The sequence below is a fragment of the Anolis sagrei genome, chromosome 2, assembly GCF_037176765.1.
Source record: "Anolis sagrei isolate rAnoSag1 chromosome 2, rAnoSag1.mat, whole genome shotgun sequence".
In the NCBI taxonomy this organism is placed as follows: domain Eukaryota; kingdom Metazoa; phylum Chordata; class Lepidosauria; order Squamata; family Dactyloidae; genus Anolis; species Anolis sagrei.
The window spans coordinates 139238816-139256891 of record NC_090022.1 but is presented as its reverse complement, the minus strand read 5'-3'; the positions used below and the strand labels follow the sequence as shown (position 1 = coordinate 139256891).

General features: G+C 43.5%; 1 protein-coding gene across 1 annotated transcript in view; it reads left to right on the top strand.

Annotated features, from left to right (window-relative positions):
• The window catches only part of TAMALIN (trafficking regulator and scaffold protein tamalin), a 37972-nt gene extending 20510 nt beyond the window's left edge, over positions 1-17462 (top strand). The window contains exons 3-8 of the mRNA XM_060764055.2: positions 8483-8537; positions 9380-9482; positions 12476-12569; positions 12712-12778; positions 13556-13622; positions 14595-17462. Of these exons, the coding sequence (XP_060620038.1) occupies positions 8483-8537; positions 9380-9482; positions 12476-12569; positions 12712-12778; positions 13556-13622; positions 14595-15052 (844 nt within the window). The 3' untranslated portion in view covers positions 15053-17462. The remainder of the gene's footprint in view (positions 1-8482; positions 8538-9379; positions 9483-12475; positions 12570-12711; positions 12779-13555; positions 13623-14594) is intronic.
• The last annotated feature ends 614 nt before the right edge of the window (positions 17463-18076 follow it).

Genomic DNA, 18076 nt, shown 5'->3' with positions numbered 1-18076 from the left:
GGCAGTCTTTGATAACTCTGCTACCACCCTTTGCTTTGAAATGCCACTTGACTCTTCCACATAAAAGTGCTGCACCCCAAATACCTCACACATGCTCCCCCTTCCCTCTGTGCTCTTCTTTGTTTGTTGCACCGGGGCCGATTACATGAGCATCACAGCTGTGACACATGCCACCATCCTCTAATGTCCCAGCTGGTTTGTGGTCTCCCAAACATGAAAGGCCTTTGGAGAAGTGCTTTACTGAAACCCTCCAATTGTTCTTTCCTTTGGAGGAGATATTTTAGCAACAGCAAGTGTCCTTGATTTTCCTAGATAACAAGGGGATCTTTGGAAGAATGTCTGACACGCACACCCTCCTGGGAAGTGCTAGATAGGAAGTATGACCTTGATAGGCATGGGTTACTATGATATCAGAGCTGGGCAACTCCCTTCTTTTCAAATACAATTCCCAGAAGCCCCCACCCAGTATGGCATAGCCCCCCCCCCCCCCAATATGAGGCTCAGGCCAGTTAGGAATGGTGGCAATTGTAGCCTACTGTGGGCATGATGTTGGAGAAGCCTCTTAGTCTTTATCCAGATAGTAACTATCAGTTTTCCTCACTAATCCCATTTTGGTAATGAGAATAGAGTTAGAAATGCTAGTGATCATAGTCAAGCAAACATATTAAGTTATTTATAATTATATAATAACACTTTATTTATATTCTGCTCTATCTCCCCAAGGGGACTCAGAGTGAATTAAAACATACACCGTTAGGCAAACATTCGATGCCTTTTAATACGGAGGAATAACAAGACATACAAATACACAGAACAAAGGTAAAGGCTTCCCCTTTCATCTCCGGCTTCTGGAGGCGGTGCTCAACTCTGGCCATGGGGAGGTGCTCTTGTTCCATCTCCAAGCCGAGGAGCCTGTTGTCCGTAGACACCTCCTAGTCGTGTTGCTGGCATGGCTGCATGGGCACCTTTATTACCTTCCCGCCAATGCAGTACCTACTGATCAACTCACATTTGCATATTTTTGAACTGCTAGATTGGCAGGAGCTAGGGCTAACAGTGGGGGCTCCCTCCGACCCATGGCTTCAAACTGGCAACCCTTAGGTAAGCAGATGCAACAGTTCAACAATTTAACCTGTTGCACCGCCAGGTTATTTATATCTATATATATCTTAGATATATCTATATCAAAGGAAATTGGAAATTAGTTTAATAGTTTAACCCAATTTAAAATTAATGTTTAAGCACGCTGAAAACATTAAACACTTTAGCAAATTGGAAACAGTTTGAATTGTGAGCCAAACTATTTAGCAGGTAGGTCAAAAGCTCTGTTGAGTGAATCACAGTACATTCTTCCCATAAGAAAATAGGGACAGTAACTTGAAAATCCATCTGGGGATTTTATGTCAGTGTATCTAGAACCATACAAAGGGAATTGGCCAAAGAAATGAATAAGGAACATTGAGTAGGCAGCCTCTGTTATAACAAGATCATTGCCACCACTGCTTTTCCAGAAAACAAACTGAGGCTGCCAACCTGAATTACAGGGAGAAGTTTCTGCTACCCATTTTTCCAATGGCTGGCTTAGCTACTGTTTAGAAAGTGCATTATTCTCCCTCTAGTATCACGATTCCATCACCATGTCCAGCTCCTCTGCCTTGACCTCTTTGTCATGTGTGTCTGCAGTTTTTTTTTTCATGTCAGTAGTGACTTGAGAAACTATAAGCCACTTCTGGTGTGAGAGAATTGGCCATCTGCAAGGACACTGCCCGGGGGACGCCCGGATGTTTTACCATCCTGTGAGAGGCTTCTCTCATGTCCCCGCATGGGAACCTGGGGCTGAGAGATGGGAGCTCACCCGGCTTACCGGATTCGAACCCTGCCGACACAAGGGTTTAATCTATTACGCCACTGGGGGCCCCAGACATTACCGCAGACACAGACATTACTGTGTCTGCAGTAATATACCTTAACAAGGTGGCCCTTTGCTCTCTAGTTTGTGCTGCTTTGTTTGCTGTCTGTCCAAATTCTAGTTCTGAGATAGTTCTATGATTAGTCAGAATGAGGTGGTTGACTGGTGGCAGATAATGAGTGATGGCAGCAAAGTGCTTCCTTTGCCATTCATTTCTCTTGGAAGAAAAAGAGCAGTGTGATAGACAATGCTGTCCCTTCTCCAATGTTGGAGCAAGATCCCCCCCAACGGGGATGAGAAAGGCCGGGCATAAATGAAGCAAATAAAAAAAATATTCAGCTGGGTTGTTGTAGGGTTTTTCAGGCTATAATGCCATGTTCTAGAGGAATTCTCACCTAGGAGAGAATGCTTCTAGAACATGGCCATATAGCCCGAAAAAACCTACAACAACCCAGTGATTCCAGCCATGAAAGCCTTCAACAATACAAAGATTCAGATGCCAGTCCAGTTGAGAAGAGAAGTAGAAAGGTTGGTATCTCCAGCATGGCTTATTACAGTGATAGTTAATGTTGTAAGTGTATTTTGTTGTGGTTCATGTGCTCTGCAAGTGGCAGTGTTGTGGTCAGAAGTGCATCCCCTGTCAGCTCTAGTTTTTATGACATGGAACATATGGTATATGCCAGTCATCATTGCTCACCCATAGAAAACTATGAGAACCATATCTAAGAAACTAGAGCTGATGTGACCTATCGAATGCAATTTTCTGAAGCAGCACTTCAAACAACCCCAGATACCGTTTTTGGAATCTGCAAATTAGATATAACCAGAAACAGGTCTAACACTTGAGGCACCAAAATGTGTGTTGGCCAGTGATTGGAGCTGTAGTTCCAAATGTCAGGATCACCAGGCATTCCTTGCCTCTTTGTCTAAGCCCTGTAGGATCATCTTTCAGTGCATGGAAATGATACCAAACCCATAAGTACTACTTTGGGAAACCGAGTTTTGGTTAAGTTTTTTGTTTGTTCGCTTTTTTCCTGCTTGTGGTTTTCAAAACAATTTGGCATTACCTTTTGAGTTCTCCTGAAAGTGCAGTTCTCAGAAAAGACAAGAACGCTACAAAAGGTAGCAACTCAGGCACATAAACAGAAGAGAAGAGCAGTGTCTTCTAATATGCTCATTATGGCGGCGGGGGGGGGGGGGTGCTTGGGTGTGTTTTAATTTGTTAAGGGGGAAAGAAATGTCAAGTTATGAAACAGGGAACTAAGCCCAGCATGACTAGTTTCAGCTGTCTTGGAATCAGCTCAATACATCTCATTACCCATCCCACCTCCCGTCATCGGGAGAAAGACTATTTGTCACCCAGAAGCCGAGAGAATGTCTATGTCAAGTCAACAAGGCTGCTGGTTCTGCAGAATGAAAACTATGAAAGAACATGCAACACTCTCTCTTCTGTGTGTGAACACACAGACCCCCAAGTCCTGGAGAAGCTCAGGGGGGTTTGTTCCCTCCCCAATTAAAAATAAGTTCATAAATATTGTTCAGGCTACCACTTAATCTCCAAGAATTAACAGTTCCGCAATGATAGAAGTCAAACATTCTTCTAACAACACTTCTGAAATCTTTGCAACCCATTTCAGTGATACCATAGACCTGCATGGTTGCAGGGTGGTCTACAAATGTTCAGATTCAGCACTTGGTGATTTAACAAATGAAATATGCAAGTGGGTACCGTTACATTTGAGATGGTATCAACATTTTCATAGCTATACTTGCTCTTGTAGCAATCTTCTATCACACTGGGAACGAAGATCCGCATTGTCAAAGCAATGGTATTCTCTGTAGTAACGTATGGATGTGAGAGCTAGACCATAAGGAAGGCTCAGCGAAGGAAGATAGACACTTTTGAACTGTGGTGTTGGAGGAAAATTCTGAGAGTGCCTTGGACTGCAAGAAGATCCAACCAGTCCATACTTCAGGAAATAAAGCCCAACTGCTCATTGGAAGGAAGGATATTAGAGGCAAAGACCAAGTATTTTGGCTACATCATGAGAAGAAAGGAAAGTTAGGAGTAGTCAATGATCCTGAGGAAAATGGAAGGAAAAAGGAAGAGGGCCGACCAAGGGCAAGATGGATGGATGGCATCCTTGAAGTGACTGGCTTAACCTTGAAGGGGCTGGTGATGGCCACAGCCAACAGGGAGCTCTGGCATGGGCTGGTTCATGAGGTCATGAAGAGTCGGAAACGACTGAACGAATGAACAACAGCAGCACTCTTCTAGGTGTGATGCTTCACCTACATTTGCCCTGAACATTTCACTTCACATCTATTGATTCGTCCTGGACTCAGGTGTCAAACTTGCATTTATTGACCAGCTTCTATAATCACTTTAGCCAGTTATAGATTTATTATACGCAATCCTTATGAGCTACTTTGATGGGTCATTTAATATCAGGGATGGAGAAGCCGAGACCTTCCAGATGTTCTTGAAATTCAGCTCCTCCCCCCCCCCCCCCCGCCACTACTGGAATTCCTGGCCAGGATTGATAGGAAGTAGAGTTCAACAAGGACTGAACAGGAAAAATATATCTTCTGTAGCGGGGGGGGGGGGGGGGTTAGGGATTCACACCTCTCCCCCACCCCCATTTTTAAGGTTAAAAACACCCCTGGTTTACTCATGAAATCAAACTGGGTAACCAAATCCCCGTGCTAAGTCTATGAGAAGAAAAACATAAACAAGTCTCTCCACAACCGCAAGCGCTATCTCAAGCAAATTTTGACAATTTATTCACGGTCATTACTTGCAGCAATAGCCAATATAGTGGAAGCAACTGGATTGGCTCACCCATAACTGGCAGGCAAAGCCTAAAGCATGGCAGGGGTGGGGGGTGGGGGGGGGTGGATTTGAAGGCCCTCATGAAGGAGATCAGACTTGGTGGGGGCAGTTGACAGGGGCGGAGATGCAGGCTATTTAAGGCTGCTCTGCCCCCCGCTGTGCTCTTTGCTTAAGCGTGAGGTAGGAGGCAGGTTCCTAATGGGAATTAGGCCTTTCCTTCCTCCCCCCCCCCCCTCTCCTTTTCCAGGTAGTAGGGTTCCCATTGCTATGCCTATATATAGGTTGTTTTCAACTCTTGCACATTTGAAAACATACATAAGAAGCACAATGGGTCAAGAAAGACTGACTGGACTTGCTCTCTTGAGTGTCCACCAAAGTTTATCAATAGAACCTGTTTTCTGTCAAAGTGTATTGACACAGTTTTCAAGTGTTTCCAACAGACGTTGTATTCTTTTGTAACTATAAATTACCAATTACCAGTCATTTTTAGTTATTTTAAGACTTGAAACTTTATAACTAAAATAGAACATTGATTTAATCAAGTCTATATAAAATATAGAATGAACCATACAATTTAAATTATTTTGTGCTATACTCTTCATGATTTCCTAAAAAAAAGTTTGACAACCCCCACCCGTGATCCCCGAAATTCTTTTCTGGCTATGGCCATGATCTTCTATATTGTATATACAAGAGATTCTCAGAAGGTTGTCCCAACTTCCTCTTGCTGGTCTCATTGTTCATTCAGTTCAGGCTCTTAGAAGACTTTGCTTCCGAGAAACTGTTTTTGTTGCAATAGATGGAAACTGGAAATGTTCAAGCCAACCCCTGAAAAAGTGTGATGGAAAAAAACCAATACTGTAATACCAGTGAGATTCATATTTCTTAACTTTCAGGCGGTTAGGGAGGAGGGGATTTGTGTGATCACAACTTTCTGACTTTGGAAGGGAAAATGTTGAAGATTCCTGTCTCCTCTGTTCAGGAAGTGAAGCAAGAATTACAAAAGCTACAGATTTCTCGCTTTTGGCCCAGTGTCTCACCACTGCAAGTTCATTGTACATAAACAGCAACCAAACTAAGAATAAAGGGGAATGGTTACAACTGGCAGTGAGCTACTAATTCTTCTGCACAGAGGATTTTCTCTTGGAGGTTAGGATAAAATAACAGCCAAGGACAGGTCTTCCTAAACTACCACCAGCATATGTACATAAGGACGTGCCTAATCGCAGAGTCTGATCCTTGTCCAGCTCATTGTTGTCAACAACCCAGATTTGTATGCAGAGGTTGTTCCTGTACTTAACGGAAGATTCAAGGGCTTGAAACTGCCCTTTTTTTAACCTGGCATATGTTCTCTGCATTTACCAGAGATTTTAATAGTTGTGAGATCTGACTGATATAATTCCATCATTTAAAAAGCTGTCTTATTCTATGAACGTTAGATTTGTGTGTGTGCATAAATAAATGTTGTTGTTTTTTTATTTGTATACCGCCCCTCTCAGCCTTCTGGCGACGCGAGGCGGTTTACAAGGCAAAAATTCAATACCACAAAAAGCAAGTACAATTTAAAAATGTTAATAGCAATAAAATAATAACAACAGCAATAAAAACATAAGTCAATAAATCCCCAATAAAAGCATTGTCCAATTCCATCGTATAGTTGTTCTGTTTTCCTATGTCCATTACTCAATATTTGCAAATGGTTGCTAGAACAGCCATGTTTTAAGTTTTTTTCCCGAAATGTTAGGAGCCAAAAAGCCGATCTAATCTCCTTAGGGAGGGCGTTCCATAGCCAAGTGGCCACCGCTGTGAAGGCCCTGTCTCTCGTCTCTGCCAGATGTACTTGTGACAAAGGCGGGACCGAGAGCAGGGCTTCCCCAGATGATCTCAACATCCTCGATGGTTCGTAGGGGAGATGTGTTTGGATAGGCAAGTTGGGCCAGAACTGTTTAGGGCTTTATAGGCCACAGTATATACTGTATATACTTGAGTATAAGCCAACCTGAATATAAGCTGAGGCACCTATTTTTACCACAAAAAAACTGGGAAAACATATTGACTCGAGTATAAGCCAAGGGTGGGAAATGCCGCAGCTACTAATAAAAATAGGTACCAATAAAATTACATTAATTGAGGCATCGGTAGGTCAAATGTTTTTTAATATTTACTGTACTTAAAACTGTAATGTAAGATAAGACTGTCCAACTCTAATTAAACCATTATTCAATGTAAATGTGCATATGGACCCTTCCAATAATAATAAAGAGAGTAAAATAATAAATGTAATAATAATAATAATAATAATAATAATAATAATGGAAAATAATGGAAATGTAATAACATAGAGTAAAATAATAATAGAGTAAAATAATAAATGTTATAACAACAACAACAACAAAGTAAAATAATAAATAACCTTAACTCGAGTATAAGTTGAGGAGGGCATTTTCAGCCTTAAAAAAGGGCTGGAAAACTCGTCTTATACTCAAATATATACGGTAATTAAACAATAACTGTCAGGTTGTGAAATGTGGGTGCTATAGTTTAAATAGGAGGTGGTTGTTACATAACTCCTGAGTACAGTGCAATTCTTCACTGGTATTATATTATTTTTAGCTAAGAGACCTTCCCTGTAAACAATAGTGAACCTTGAATCCTGAAAATAACTGCACGGCCTTGGACTGAAGGACTTTGCTATCTTTATTTGATACTAGTTTTTAACTAAATTTGATTTTCAAGTGTATGAAAACATACTTATTTTGGCATTCTTTTGCATGAGAAATTCATGGCCCAGGAAGGCCAAGGTCTGAGGGAAGCTTGCCACTTATGCAGAGCACCAAAAGGAGCCCCACCCAGGGAAGTTCATATGGCTCAGCTCTTTAGTATTAACCCAATGCTATCCACCCAGAATCTATAAAGTTGCAAATGCTAAAATCTAAATATTGTTGACGAAAGAACACTCAATGTGTTGTTGAAGGCTTTCATGACCGTAATCACTGGATTACTGTGAGTTCTCCGGGCTGTATGGCCATGTTCCAGAAGCATTCTCTCCTGACGTTTCACCCACATCTATGGCAGGCAAGCCCTCACAACCTCTGAGGATGCCTGCCATGGATGTGGGCAAAACATCAGGAGACAATGTTTCTTGAACATGGCCATACATCCTGAATAGCTCACAGCAACCAGAAGAATGATCAGTTGCTTTTGCTTTTATGTTCCTAATGTTTCCTTCAATAGGGTTTCTCTTTCTTTTGTCTTTGGGGCTTGCTTCCCAGCCACTCTGAGGCTTAGCTTGGACTCCTCAAAGGATGGATGCTGTGGCGGCCAGCCTACTCCTGCTTAATGGGATGGAGGTTGGGGTGTGGGAGTGCAAGTGTGGGAGGAGATGTGTCATGCAGTGCAAATCCTGTAGGTGATCACATTTCTTATAACTTCCCACCTACCCTTTGTTTAGAATGATACATGAAAAAAATCCTCATTATGAGAAATCAGAAAGGGAGGTTGTGATAGGGTGTGATTGTGTGTGTCTGTGTGTGTGTGTCAGGAGTGACAAGTTGCTTCTGGTGTGAGAGAACTGGGTGTGATGAAATAGATTTTTAGTACATCCAGCCGAGAAGATGAAGGAGAAAAGATCATCCGTGCTCACAAACAGTATTTGCATAAATAAATATTGCACTTGTTCGTACCTTGTGCCAGTTCTGGGCAATCTTGGGCACTAACTTCCTTTCCCCTGTTATTTACAGGAAAGTGATCACCCTTGAGAAGGAAGAGGCACAAGCATTTGGCTTTGAGATTCAGGTGAGTTAGCTCAGAAGACGAATCCTTGGCATCTCTCTCTCTCTCTCTCAACCCACTTGTTGCCATCTTTACAATCTCCTTGGTTTGGTTTCCATCAAAGAGAGCAGTGTGTTATGAATTAAAACCTCAGAGGGAGATGAATGACTACACCAAGAATTTGCCCAAACATATCTGCAAAAGGGAACTTTCTGGAAAGTGATTTTTTCGGTTAGTGAAAAAAATGTTTAATCTTCAAAATCCACTGCTTGGATTTCAGAGCATGAGTGGGAATTATGCCCCTTCCTCCAGATGTTATTGATCTGTATCTTCTAGCATTCCTCACCTTGGTGATGTGGGCTAAGGCTGCTGGAAACTGCAGTTCGGAAACATAGGGAGACACACATGGTTTACAACCACTGGTTCTCAACTTGTGGGTCCCCAAATGTTTTTGGCCTACAACTCCCAGAAATCCCAGCCAGTTTACCAGCTGTTAGGATTTCTGGGAATGGAAGGCCAAAACATCTGGGGACCCACAGGTTGAGAACCACTGATTTATACCCTTAACAGAGAATCCCAAGACTGAAAATCTGGCAAATCTTGTGCTTCACCACATGTTGGTCTCCAAATAGTGGAATAAATATTTGAATTTTCTTGTTGGGAAATACTGAATTTGGGTTTTCTTTTTCTGTCTTTTGTCTTTGTCTCACTGTTTGCCATGCATTGCTGGATCCTCCTGCTGCTAGGAGGTACTTTGCTCCTTGATCTACCTTATTAGATAATGTTCCACCTTGCATGTTGTGATGTGGCCACAGTCTGGCTGCATAACCTTTCCAACCATTTCCTGTTTTCCTGGCTCCTTTCAGACATATGGGTTACACCACCAGGACTCAAAACGTGTGGAAATGTTCACCTTCGTATGCCGAGTGCATGACGGTAGCCCAGCGCAGGTAGCTGGCCTTAAACCTGGTAAGATATTGACACGATTTACTGTATGGAAACAAATGATTTGCCTTTATGACATGGCTTGCTTTCATATAGCATTGCCTGTAACAATTAAACAAATATCAACCAGATTTCAGAATGTCTTCAATGGGAAGTGAAAGTGTTTTGCTGCCCAGAACTGAGAGCACAGAGGTGGGAAATCGGCTGTGTGTGGCCTTTTCACTTAGCCAGAAATGGGAAATCTTAATTAGGGCATCCTTAGTTCTCCTTCTCCTTCCTTTAAGCATCATTTACAATTCTGTGTATTACTGGTTTTAAGAGCCAGCATTTTCCTTTGTACTTACCCCCATAAGCGATTATTTGAACTGGTCTTACCCTGCCTAGAAAATCAAACACCCCCCCCCCCCCCCGCTTTCCTGTCTGTAATTTTCCCTCTTAGCTTATCCTTCACTTTACACTTCCTGGTCCCATCAAAAGGAAGTCTGGTTTAAACCAGGGGCCCTTTTGTACTACACAGTTACAGCACAGTGATCCCATTTTAATTGTGGTGGCTGTATCAGATTTGCTGTTCCATCAGAGGCCACAAAAGAGCTCTCTGATCAAGAATGATATTCTTCCCAAAATTACAGATCCCAGGATTCTATAGGATGCAGAAATAGAAAATAAAGTGGAATGGTAATGCTGTGATCATGTAAGTGTGAAAGGCCCCAGGACCTGCAAAGTTACATTGTGGTTGTACAACTCCCAAAATCAACAATCCATCATGGCCAGTGTGAGTCAACACACATCATGTTTTCAAGATGTGACTTCAACTGGCCAATTATCGGAGAATATGATGTGAACCCCCAGTGGTGCAGCAGGTTAAACTGCTGAGTTGCTGAGTTTGCTGACCAATAAGTTGGCAGTTCAAATCCGGGGAGCGGGGTGTGCTCCCACTGTTAGCCCCAGCTCCTGCCTACCTAGCAGTTCAAAAACATGCAAATGTGAGTAGATCAATAGGTACAGCTCTGGCAGAAAGGTAATAGTGCTTCATACAGCCATGCCGGCCACATGATCTTGGAGGTGTCTACGGACAACTCTTCGGCTAAGGAATAGAGATGAGCACCACCCCCCGGAGTCAGACATGACTCGACTTAACGTCAGAGGAAATCTTTACCTTATGATGTGGGCCATGAAGGAAGTAAGTTCCTGCCTTACTTGTGGCTCCCCAGCACAATATTTTTCTCCTTTTAGAGCCTGAAAGAAAAGCTGGGACACACTGTAAGTGTAGCCCTGGCAATTCTCTCAATGATACCAGAGTCTTGGAGAAAGAGGATTACTTGGTCACACTCTTGCCTGATAATTGCGAGTGGCTGTTCCAGAAGGTGTTGGAGTCACAGTGTTTGTAGTCCTAGTTAACATGGCTAAGGATTACAAGAGCTGAACTGCATCAAAATAAAGAGGGCCTTCCATCGGATAACCTTTTTGTTATCAGTCTCAATAAATGGATGGATGGATGGATGGATGGATGGATGGATGGATGGATGGATGGATGGATGGATAGATAGATAGATAGATAGATAGATAGATAGATAGATAGATAGATAGATAGATAGATAGATTCTGCTTTTAGGGTTTCACAAGAGGAGAAGAAATGCAACCACAAAAGGAAGTGAGGACATGTCCACATGCATATGCGTCTCATTTCCTTAGCAGGACCTCATGTGGTTTGTAATTGGCCAGTTGAAGTCAGTTGTTATCAGCTGATACTGATGAAAGAAAGAAACTGTGGAAGTGGAGCTGCCCCAAGGCATGTTGGCGCCTGAGCTGAAACTGCAAATTTCACCTCTCTTCTGAGGTTCGGTAATCTGGCTGGGCAAAGTGCAACCCCCCAGTTCTGTTGGTGTGGTCCTACAGACAAAAAAGTTGTTCTGCAGTGAAGTATAGACAATGTGGAGGGCATTTCCATCACATCCGGAGCAAAATGTTTGCTTCAGGATGTCCAAAAAGACTTCTAGAGGTCCAGGGAAGCCCAAAAACATGGTGAGATGTTCCCATGGCACCCATGGGCATTTGCGGTCCAAAAACAGCAGAAAGTTCTACAGGTACATTTCCTTCTCCCTGGTGGCTGAAATCATAGCCATGTAATAAATTAAGTAACTAACATGGTAATAGACCGGATCTACATTGCCATATAATGCAGTTCAGTACAGTTAAACTGCATTGTGTGAGTCTACACTGGCCATATAGTGCAGACTCAAACTGCATTATATGGCAGTGTAGATCCAGCCAAACAATTCAAAGACTGGAACATCAGTGTGCAAAGGAATTTTGCAGCAGGTACATCTCAGGAAATAGATTCAGTCTACAAAAGCTTCTACTGCCAACTTAATTCTCTCAAGTAGTTTCTAAGGTACAGCAAGATCCTTTTGCATACTAACATTGTTGTGTTCTTTCATGACGTCCAAAATCAGCTGCTGGACATGACTACACCTAATGTCAAGGGGAAACCTTTACCGTTACCTTATTATTTATAATGGGACTTTAGCATTCATGGATTTTGGTATCCACATGGGGTTCTGGAACCAAACACCAGAAGTGACCAAGGATCCACTAGATCTGAACATGAGTGTACAATGACATTTGGTTCTGGCTGGGGCCTACTGTGGTAAAGCTCAGTGGCACACGAGTAGTGTGCCCAGGAAAGGTTAAGCAAAACTGACAGTTCGAACAGATTGCAGAATTCCATTCCTGAACTGGATAACTTTTTAAAGAATATTCTGGCCCATAAAATACAGCACAGAGTTTCTGTGTCATGTGAAGTCCAGAATTTTACGCCACCCCACCCACGGAGGTTGCTGAGCTGCAACTGCCTGCATACAGTCATTATTGGCTACTCTAGCAAAGCTGCACAGGAAGGCCTCACAACTCCCACCCGTGGTCTAATGCCAGGGAAACAACATGCTCTTGTTCTGCCAGTTCATGCTCTGAAAGGGATCCCAACAGCTGACGTTTTTCCATTCATCTCTGGTCCTTAGGCGATACCATCACTGCTGTGAATGGGCTCAATGTGGAGGGGATCCGCCACCGTGAGATTGTGGAAATCATCAAGGCATCCGGAAATGTACTGAGGTGAGAGAAGGGTTGGTTATGTTGGAGAGAGCCAGTAGACGTCCCTCTCTCACACAGAGAGAGACTTATTTCTCTTGGATAGAGTAACTGCCTTGAACCAGCCACCTCTAAGCACACCCTTTTAACTACTTTTTTTTTTCAGATTAGAGACTTTGTATGGCACATCAATTCGGAGGGCAGAACTGGAGGCCCGCTTGCAGTACCTTAAGGTTTGTGACATTTCTGATGCAGAGCATTCAGGAAAGAATGAGGCCATCTTTAGGATCAGGATAATTTTTATTTAGTTCTGCCTATATATAGGAGAGAAGATTCAACATATCCTACTTTTTTAACGATAGCAATGATATACTTCATTGGTAATCCTGAGCTATATGTTGAACATCAAGTATATAGTCAGCATGGCCACCGACAACAGCGAGGACTCTCTTTACCAGACCTGTTTTTTTTACTCTGCTGATTCCCTGGACGTTGTATCCATGGCTGCCCAGTTGTCGCACCCCAAGACAACACTCACCCACAGTGCCAGTGTCAAGTGCAGCAGCAGTGGAACTGCTTGTTTCTGGGACAAGTTGGTTTTTAATGAACACATTTGGCATTGCAAATATATTCCTTTACAATATGCATACAAGTACATGACTATAGAAAAGACAAGAATGCATACTACTGTATTGCCACACTCTGTTAAGCAATTGCTGTGGCAGCTCGCATTTTCTTTGTCTCTGTTGGCAGTGAAGCTGCTCCTTATTCAGATCTCAAAAAAATAGATGTCACCTACTTTTCAAAGAAGTACTGTAATGGGGTTGATTAGTCAAAAGTGGAGAGTGGCCAAGACAGATAGAGGCTACTGCCTGTTGTTAAATGGCGCCCCAAACACAAGGTAGTGGCAACTCCCATATAACTTGTGAAGCAAAGGTAGGACCGCACTAGCCCTCCAAGTGTTTTCAACTAGCTAAATTTTTGTTTAAACTTGTCTCTTTCCATTGCAGCAAACACTTTATGAAAAATGGGGGGAGTATCGGTCATTGATGGTCCAAGAGCAACGTCTGGTCCATGGTGAGTATCAGGAAGGGGTTGGTGGATCAATTTGCATGAATAGCGGTGGGAATCATGTGGACTTCCAGATGCTGTTAGACTGCAAGTCCCATTAATCCTAGCCAGCATAATAGCTGTTGAGGAATGGTAGAAGTTGTAGTCCAACAGCATGAAGGCTATGTGATTCCCATCCTTGATCGACAATAGTTGTTCCCAAACATGAGTCCACCTGGTATTTTGGGCTTCACCTCCCAGAATTCCTGGCAATTGGTCAAGCTGGTGGTGAAGCAGGTTAAACTGCTGAGCTGCTGAACTTGCTGACTGAAAGGTTGGCAGTTCAAATCCAGGGAATGGGGTGAGCTTCTGCTGGAAGCCCCAGCTTCTGCCAATCTAGCACTTCGAAAGTATGCAAATGTGAGTAGATCAATAGGTACAGCTCTGGCAGAAAGGTAATGGTGCTCTATGCAGCCATGCCAGCCACATGAGCTAGGAGGTGTCTACAGACAATGCCAGCTCTTCAGCTTAGAAATTGAGATGACCACCCCCCCCCCCCCCATTTTTGCCATTTTTGAAACTCTTATGTTCATCTTTCTGTATAAAAGCACATCCTTTGTTGTGTTTCCATGTACAGTTCAGGGGGTGGGGGGCGGGGGGGGGACACCATGCAGTCCCTGAGAATGCATACCTCGGGATGCTGTATGGTAAGCATCTCGCTCTCTCCTCAGGGAGAAAATGAGATCGTTCAGATTTTGGCATCTCCTTCACCATGGAATCATTCTCCTTGGTCATCTTTGGATTCCACTGTTGGTGGTTAATTAGGAACTCTTTAGGCTGGGAACTGAACTGGGTTGGATGTCTTTCTTAAGTGAAATAAACAATCGCCCTCTCCTCTGCTGAAGAAGCAAAGACTTGGATGGGTTGTATGTGTCTCTCCCTTTTGGAGAACTGAGATATTGCCCTCCACATTCTAATTCTCTGCTCTTTCCTGCTTAGGGATTGTAGTGAAAGACCCCAGCGTGTACGATACCCTGGAGTCTGTGCGTTCCTGTCTGTATGGCACTGCCTTGGCAAGAGGCTCCACGCCTTTGAGGATGCTGTTGCCAGGAGCAAGCAGCACGTACAGCAGTGTGGGCTGCGTCAGCACGGCCACCGACGACAGTGAGGACTCTCTTTACCAGACCTGTTTTTTTGACTCTGCTGATTCCCTGGACGCTGTCTCCACGGCTGCCCAGTCGTCACGCCCCAGGACAACACTCACCCGCAGCGCCAGTGTCAAGTGCAGCAGCAACAGCAATGGAGCTCCCCGCTTCTGGGACAAGTCATGTGAACAGAAGAATTCCTTGGCAACACCAAGGCCCAGGAAGAGTAAGCATGGAAGCTTCCGCAAGAGACTACTCAAGTTTATCCCTGGATTGAATCGTTCCCTAGAAGAAGAAGAGAGCCAGTTGTAAAAGGACGTGCAGAGCTGGAGCAATGGCATGGGGCTTAGTGTGGGCCTGGGAGCCCCCGCCTTCCAATGCGGCTATTTATTTATTTATTTCACCAGCAAGAAGATTTGAGCACCCATTGAGGCGCTTAAAAGGACAATAGTTTCCATGGAAGATCTGAATTTGGTGGTCAGTCTATGCTTTATGGCAGTGGTTCTTGTCCTTTGCCCCAGAATCTCTAGTCATTGGCCATGTTGGCTGAGGCTTCTGGAGTTGAAGGTCAAAACATCTGGGATGCCAAAGGTTCAAAACCACTGCTTTACAAGATATAGATTGTGCAGAATTGCTCTGGCCTTACCATTGTTTGGGCAGCTACACTTTTCAGGAAAGGAACTCATGGGGAGGGAGACAGTATAGGTCTTCAAGGAAGCAGTAGGGATGGGGGAAAGAGGCCTCAGGGGGGATGTAGCATATGGTAAGACCAAAGAAACAAAGGGGAGCTGGCTTTCTTCATTTCTGGGAGAATAGCATTCTTTTCTGGAACCAGAGTAAACCAATCTATTAATGCTACCAAGGTTGTTCCTTGCATCAGGGTGGGGAGGGGGTGAGGACTTCTGGAAAGGAGTGGAACTGGGAAGTTGAAAATGCCTAGCTGTAAAATAACAGGAAGTAAGAAAAAACTTCCGGAGATCTTGGGTGGTCTGGGATTGTAAATTGTGGACTTCGTTTTGGGTCTTTAAATGGGCATTAGCAGAATTGACATGTTGACCTAGGGCTTGAAGTATCATTTGAGGTTTAGAAGTTGGAGTTAATTTAAGAAGTAGGATGGGAAAGCCCAATCCTGGGATAAAAATGGGTTTCGAAGGAAGGGGTTTCAGAACTGTGGAGCACTTCAGGATGTCTTGGCAGTGAAAACTGTTGTAGAACACAACCACATCACTGTCTCCAACCCTGGACCAGCCTTTTCCTTTCCAGTCCGTAGGTCTTTTGCTTCTAAGCCATACTCAAGAAATGGACCTATTAATCCAGTGGATATCTCTTGTCACGTAGGGCAAGCTTCTGTGGCAGCAAGCATTGTGTCACTTATTGTAATGACCTTTTAGTATCAAAATCTAGCTGCAGCATATGGGAATCCTCTCCACCCACAGTTTATGCGACTGTGGTTTCTGAGCTGCCTATCTCCATCTGTAATCGGTTCAGAGGAGCGCTCTTCACGAGCCACATCCTGCCTGTCTCGTCACCTCCAGGGGCTTGATTCCAGTTGCCCACAGCCTCCTTCCAGCACTTAAAAAAGTCCAGATGCTCTTAAACTGCTTAAAAATATGTTTATAGAGCAAATTTCAAAGGAGTGTGGCCAAAAGAGGAGAGCTGTTTTCGTACTGCACGTCTCCTACCGCCTTCACACACAGCATTACTTGGAAGACTTTCTGGCCTCAGGAAGGGAGAACATCTACCTCATGGTTTGAACTGAGCTCATTTTGAATTAACCGTGAAGAAGTTTCCAAGGAAGCTTGTGAATTTCAGTTCCTTAGAAAGAAAAGTGACAGAAGTCACCAAATCATGGACACTCAGGGTTCCAGACCCGAAATTCTATATTTGAGGCTGAATTTGTCAAACGGAGCTTAGGGATACTACTTTTTTGTTGCTACAACTCCCAGCCCTCTCCGGACAGCAGGCTGCTTGGGGAATTTTAGTTGTGGCCCAAAAATAAACTTTTCTGAATTCTGCCTCCAGTTTTAACTAACAGTGCTGAGCTTCTAAACATTAGTCAAGTCAGCCAGGAGAAGGTCTGGCCCTGCAGTGACTTCCTAAATAGAAGCGCTAGTAGATAATAGGGCCTCAAACAGGGATGGTTAACTTTTGGCTCACCAGACTTTGCTAGACTACAGTTCCCACATTTCCTTACCATTGGCCATGCTTGCTGGGTTGCCTGAAAGTTAAGGCCAAAACATGCGGAAGACCAGCAGCTGACCAGGAGAAAATGAAAGGAGTCTTGGTTATAATGTAATGCAGTTGGGAGATGGAATGATTCCTTGTTTTGTTTTTAAGTGCTTTGCCAATCTCTTTTTAGGGAAGGCTGTGGGTGAGAGCAACCAAAAGGGAGTTTTCTCTCTCTTCTCTTTCTCTTTTTTTACAATTGTAGTTAAACCTTATCTCAGGAAATAGCTGCAGGAAGGGGAGGAGGGAGTTGACACAACACAGAAAGAAAGGGCTAAGTGTACACATGGAGTGTTGTGTCTGAAATGGAGGTAATCACACCCCTTAACTGAAAGCAAAGCAATGCTGGGGTGAAAGGATACTTGGCAGGTTTCACTTACATTTGCATAAAAGTATGACCAAGGGAGAAGCAAGGCTGTTTTTTTGTACACACATATGTGCATCAACATTTCAGATGTTAACTTTTAGATAAATATACTATGACTTTTTGCATTCACTTGGTGCTATTGTTTCTTGACATTGTCACAGCAAACAGCTACACATGCACAGAGTTTTTTTATGTTTCCTGGTTTCATTCCTCCAGTAAATGGGAAGCTTCTGCATTGGGCTGATGGTCCTTCAGACTGCAGAGATGACTGTGATAACTGTTTCAGAAAGAGTTACAGGTTCATCAGATTTCTAAGGCACTTTCCACACAGCTGAGTAAAATCCCAAATTGTCTGCTTTGAACTAGGTTATATTGTAGTGTGGATTCAGATAACGCAGTTCAAAGCAGATATTGTGGGATTGTCTGCCTTGATATTCTGGGATATATGGCTGTGTGGAGGGGCCTTAAAAGGGAAAGGACGAGTTGCCTAGCTTGACAACAGCCATATACTGGTAGAGGTTTAGCTAGGCTTTTGCAAATGGATGGATATCTTCTGGAGCTGCCTATGACTGGGATTTTATCTCTGCCATTATAGCTTTGAGCTATAATGCTGGAGCCCTAGCAATCCAGTGATTTACTCAGTATTGCAAAGTCTGGTGCTTTCCTTCCATACTATCTTTGGTTCTGTGCTCTGGAATTGGGAGTTCCCAAACTGGCTGGCTGTTTATGATCAGGCGGTGCCC